Source organism: Nicotiana tabacum, chromosome 11, assembly GCF_000715075.1.
Source record: "Nicotiana tabacum cultivar K326 chromosome 11, ASM71507v2, whole genome shotgun sequence".
In the NCBI taxonomy this organism is placed as follows: Eukaryota; Viridiplantae; Streptophyta; class Magnoliopsida; order Solanales; family Solanaceae; genus Nicotiana; species Nicotiana tabacum.
In genome coordinates this window covers 43,072,267-43,078,162 of record NC_134090.1, presented here as the reverse complement: position 1 = coordinate 43,078,162, position 5,896 = coordinate 43,072,267, and the positions used below count along the sequence as shown (strand labels likewise).

The window sequence follows — 5,896 nt, the reverse complement described above, 5'->3', positions numbered from 1 at the left end:
AAGACCTTCTCGTTGTCTAAATCCTTTGACAACAAGTCTTGCCTTGTATTTGTCAATAGTACCATCGTCTTTCATTTTCTTCTTGAAAATCCATTTAGAACCCAACGTTTTGTTACCCGGAGGAAGATCAACCAATTCCCAAGTATGATTGCTCAATATGGATTCTATTTCACTATTGACAACTTCTTTCCAATATTGTGCCTCTGAGGAAGACATTGCTTCCTTGAAGGTACGAGGCTCATTTTCTAACAAGAAAGTCAGAAAATCTGGACCGAATGAAGTAGATGTCCTTTGACGTTTACTTCTTCTCGGATTTTCCTCATTAGGCATACCATCTGTTGTTTCCTCCCGAGGTCGTTTTGACTTTTGGCAGGTCACTTCACTTTCCTTTTTATACGGATAAATAGTTTCAAAGAATTCAGCATTATCTGATTCTATTATCGTATTAATGTGAATCTCAAGATTTTCTGATTTATGAACCAGAAAACGATATGCCTTGCTATTAGTTACATATCCAATAAACACACAATCAACCGTTTTTGGACCTATCTTAACCCTTTTAGGTTTAGGTACTTGTACCTTAGCTAAACACCCCCCACACTTTGAAGTATTTCAAGTTAGGCTTCCTTCCTTTCCACTTCTCATAAGGAATGGACTGTGTTTTACTATGAGGTACACGGTTGATTATTCGGTTAGCTGTAAGTATAGCTTCCCCCCACAAGTTCTGTGGTAAGCCAGAATTTATTAGCAATGCATTCATCATCTTCTTCTAACGTTTGATTCTTCCTCTCCGCAATTCCATTAGATTATGGAGAGTAAGGGGCAGTTGTTTGGTGAATAATGCCATTTTCCAAACAAATTTCTTCAAAAGGAGATTCATATTCGTCAACCCTATCACTTCTTATCATTTTGATCTTTTTGTTTAGTTGCGTTTCAACTTCACTCTTGTATTGTTTGAAAGCATCAATTGCCTCATCTTTACTATTAAGTAAATAAACATAACAGTATCTCGTGCTATCGTCAATAAAAGTAATAAAATACTTTTTCCCACCGCAAGATGGTGTTGACTTCATGTCGCAAATATCTGTGTGAATTAAGTCTAAAGGACTTGAATTCCTTTCAACGGACTTATAAGGATGCTTAGCATACTTTGATTCCACACATATTTGACATTTGGAATTAATGCAATCAAATTTTGGCAATACTTCTAGATTTATCATCTTCCGCAATGTTTTAAAGTTTACGTGACCTAAACGTGAATGCCATAAAGTGTTTGACTCAAGTAAGTAAGAAGAAACATTCACTTTATTGATAGGAACTGCTATTACATTTAGCTTAAAAAGGCTCTCGTTTAGGTAACCTTTTTCCTACATATACATCGTTCTTACTAAGAACAACACTATTAGAAACAAAAATACATTTGAATCCATTCTTGACAAGAAGTGAGGTAGACACAAGATTCTTGCGAATTTCTGGAACATGGAGGACTTGGTTTAGAGTCACTATTTTTCCCGATGTCATCTTCAACGCAATCTTGCCAACTCCTTCAATTTTGGCCGTAGATGAATTTCCCATGAAGATTGTCTCGTCGGGACCTGCGGGGGCATAAGAAGAAAATAACTCCTTGTTAGCACACACATGCGAGTGGCTCCAGAATCTATCCACCATTCTTTCAGATTTCCTACCAAGTTGCATTCAGACAACATGGCACACAAGTCTTCCATTTCATCTTTAACCATGTTGGCTTGATTCTTTTTCTTCTTATCAGTCTTTAGCGCACGACAATCCACTGCCTTATGCCAAGTTTTTCCACAATTGTGGCAATTACCCTTGAACTTCTTCTTGCTTGGGTAATTCTTTTGTCCAGAAGCCTTCTTCCTTTTCTTATTTTGTGGTGCCTCCTCAACAATGTTTGCCCCCACAATTGTTGAGTTTCCACGTGACTTCTTTTCAACATTTTTGTTGTCTTCTTCTATCCTCAGACGAACAATCAAGTCTTCTAGTGTCATTTCCTTCCGCTTGTGTTTAAGATAGTTCTTAAAATCCATCCACAACGGAGGTAATTTCTCAATGAAAGCAGCGACTTGAAAGGCCTCATTTATGACCATACCTTCAATAACAAACTCATAATTAGTAATAAGATAAATCTTATTAATAAAATTATTGACTCGGGTCATACCTTCAGCAAGGAGGTCATGCACAATGACTTGTAATTCTTGGACTTGGGTTATGACTGACCTAGTGTCAATCATCTTGAAATCCAAAAACCTTGCAGCCACGAACTTCTTAAGTCCGGCATCCTCAGTCTTGTACTTTTTCTCAAGTGCATTCCATAACGCTTTTGAAGTTTCCATGACACTATAGACATTGTACAAGCCATCTTCCAAACAACTCAATATGTAGTTTTTGCACAAGAAATCAGAATGTTTCCATGCTTTAGTTACAACAAGTCGTTCATCATCCGGAGTATTCTCAGCCATGACCGGAGGATCCTCCTTGATGAAACGTTGCAAACTCAACGTAGTAAGATAGAAGAGCATCTTCATTTGCTAGCGTTTGAAGTCAATACCGGAAAACTTTCCGGGTTTTTCTGCCGGTGCCATAGCATGAGCAGGAGTAGAACGGCTTGAAGAGGCAGCAGCACTCGTAACAGTAGCACCCGTTCCCTCAACACTTCCATTAGTTTGGTTTTCATTCGTCATATTTCTGTAAAGTTGAAAATAATACAGAACTTGTTAAATCAGTGAAGTTTTGATATCTTCAAACTGAATACCAAACCAAACATAGAACACGTAACAATGGTGAAGTTTTTATATACTTCAAATCCGTATGTTTATTATTCCGACAAAGTTTGTATGTACTTTAAACCGGACAGAAACAATTATAGGAGTAGAAAGCAACAAGGCTTTAGTCTCCAACAAAGTATATAGAGAACAGTTTAATAATCAACACAGAAACGTTAGTAAATTAAAATTCCTTAAGTTTGTGAGCGTAATTGTGTTAAAACAAAAATCAGAAAACTGTTAGAAGAATAAAGAAATGTATAAAATAGTAAAGAATCAGAAATATTCTGAGTCCACAATTTTTCTTGTGCGTCCTTAAGGAATTTTAACTCCCTCACACGTTGCCAAGGTAATGGATTAAATCCTACCAGGATAAAACGAAATAAACCTTCCTGCAACAGTGGCAATACAAACTGCAGGATACCAACGAACTCAAAGAACGGAGCAAAATCACACTTACGAATTTGAGAGAGAGAGACTGCGAATTAGGATGCAGTATATTCAGAAAGAAAGAAGTTCTGGAGTGTTTTTCGTATATGGAAGATGCAGTCTTGCCTCAGAATTTATAGGAAAATATCAGAAGAGGTGTCTGGAAAGGTGCCTTTTCAGAAAATACGTGGCCAGAGAGGCTCTCTGAATCTGACTGCCGCGATTCTACTGCGGTCGCGGCAGAACCGCGGCCAGCGAGGCCCTCTGAACTTTCAGCAGGGTTCTGGCGTATTTTTAGCAGTGATTTGGCATTTAATTAATTATTAAATAATTAAATAAATCTTATCGATCATTTGACAAATCCGAAGCCGAGCGAGCGACGACGACGGCGCGAGAGTTCATTCTCTTCAACTCCTTTTAAGAGCTTTAAGAAGTGAATCTATATATAAGCATACAAATGTGATTGTCCCTCACCAATGAGGGACAAAGTACAAGACAAAAGTTCACTTTTTCAAATTTTCATTTTCCCTCCATTTTATTTCCCTCCATTTTCAATTCACACTTTTTCCACTTTAAAGCTCAATGGCTTAAAGTCCAAAACACTTTACCAAGACTGCTGGGATGCCCTTCAGTGGGTCGCTTCACACGCCGCCGATAATGATGCCGAACCATGGATAGCAAACCATGGAAATTTTAACAGATTATTCATAGCCGGGGATAGTGCTGGTGGTAATATTGTCTTTAACATGACCATGAGAGCTGGTAAAGAGAGCTTAATTGGATGCGTGAAACTCGTTGGTGCTATCTTTGATTTCCCTTTCTTCTTGATCCCATCAGTCGAAAACATTGAGGGGTCTTTGATTTACAAGCTTTGGAATACTATTTGTCCACCATCTGAACAGGGAATTAATAGCCCAGTGGTTAGTCCAGTTTCAGAAAATGGCCCGAGCTTGTCAGAGTTGGGTTGCTCAAGGCTTTTCTTGTGTGCAGGAGATAAAGATGAGCTTGTCCCCAGTGAAATTGTGAGTCGATTCGCTGTAGCTGTGAAGAACAGTGGATGGAAAGGTGAATTAGATTTTATTGAGATTGAAGGTGAAGGTCATTGCTTTCAGGCTGCTAATCCTGAAGCTGAGAAATCTAAATATCTCATCAAGCGCATGGCTTCTTTCATCCAACGCAAATGATTACAATTCTGCAATTAGAGCTCCTAGTAATAATTATTAGATCTTCTAATCTTAAATTAGGCGATGAGTATATATTTGAAGCATATTTTAGAGTGGATATGTTATTAGAACTGATTTGCTGTATCCTAGGAGCGTAAAATTTATTCTACTCGATGTTTACACCGTATGATATGCTTTATACATGAATTTCAAGCATTTAACCATGGTTAATTATATGCATTTTCATTTGTTTCATTTACTAATAGTAAATTAATATAGTTTGGTATAGTAAACATCCGATACAAGCAAGTATTTATCGTTCAACGCAAGTGATTAGAGTTTTTAAATTAGAGCTTGCTTCTTGGGAATTATTATTAGATCTTACAATCTCATCTATCTCTGTTGTCCCCCCCTAGTTAAGATGTCATATGTGAATTTGATAGTTACTGCTTGAGGGTGAAGAACAGAAGTCGAATTTCATGTTTTATGTGCTGGATTGTCAGATCAGTTATATGTTCTGTCTCTCTTCATGAGAATGTATTTCATGATATAGTAGGTTTGAAATTAGTGGCGAGGTTGACGGCCCTAGCAAATCGTGGTGATAGTGGGGGTAGGATTCGAGTAGGTAAATGTTTTGATGAATTACCAACTTGTAGGCGGCTCAAAGGCTAGATGTTTGGTTAACTTGTTTCATGGGCTAACCTGTAACGATCCGATTGGTTGTTTTGAGAAATTACGTCCGATTCGGTAGTTTGAGGTCACAAGTAGCTTCACACAGTGTATTATGACTTCTAGGTGGGTACAGAGGAAACCGACAAACCGCACCAACCCGATAATCCGAGTCAAACCGAGAAAAAAAAATCCGACTATGGTTTGGTTTGATTTGGTTTATTGTTGGAAAAAAAATCCGACCACAATTGGTTTGGTTTGGTTTTAACTAAAGAAAGTCAAACCAAAACCAAACCAACCCAACATTACATATGTAGAAATTTTAGATATATTTAATACTATATAAATATATTTATTATAAATATTTCTTAAAAAATTTCATAATTTTATCTTTTAAGTTATTATTTTAAGGTTGGACTTAGAACTTTTGAATATTCCAATAAGTTTTATAGCCATTAATATTAGTACATTAAATAATACTAACAAAAGCCGAAACCAAAATCAAATCAATACTAATGCTAACAAAAGACATTCAGTTCAATACTACGAATGAGAATGTATTGAATATCTATTTTTTGTTTTGCAATAATTTAAATAAAAATGCATAACCTATTTTTATTTTTTCTTTAGCGTTTAGTTATGTAATTAATACTCCCTTATTAGTCTACGTATTTTAGCATGAATACATTTAGATTGTGTTTTTTTATTATGGCTTTTTAATTAGCAATATTTATATTACATAATTTTATTGTCTTTATTGTTGAATATTTTAGAATAATGCCATGATATATCTCTTATTTTGCGTTATTTTCTTGAAAAATACTTTATATAGTTGTATCTTACTAGGATTAA

At 36.1% G+C, this 5,896-nt stretch overlaps 1 protein-coding gene across 1 annotated transcript; it reads left to right on the top strand.

Annotated features, from left to right (window-relative positions):
• Positions 1–3,565: 3,565 nt before the first annotated feature.
• LOC107761438 (2-hydroxyisoflavanone dehydratase-like) lies at positions 3,566–4,597 on the top strand. Its single transcript, XM_016579658.2, has one exon. It carries the CDS (start codon positions 3,689–3,691, stop codon positions 4,394–4,396), a length of 708 nt encoding a protein of 235 aa, XP_016435144.2. The 5' UTR covers positions 3,566–3,688; the 3' UTR covers positions 4,397–4,597.
• The last annotated feature ends 1,299 nt before the right edge of the window (positions 4,598–5,896 follow it).

What these genes read in the sequence shown, in the direction of transcription:
- LOC107761438 (XM_016579658.2), top strand. Translation starts at nt 3,689, where the DNA reads ATGAGGGACAAAGTACAAGACAAAAGTTCACTTTTTCAAATTTTCATT.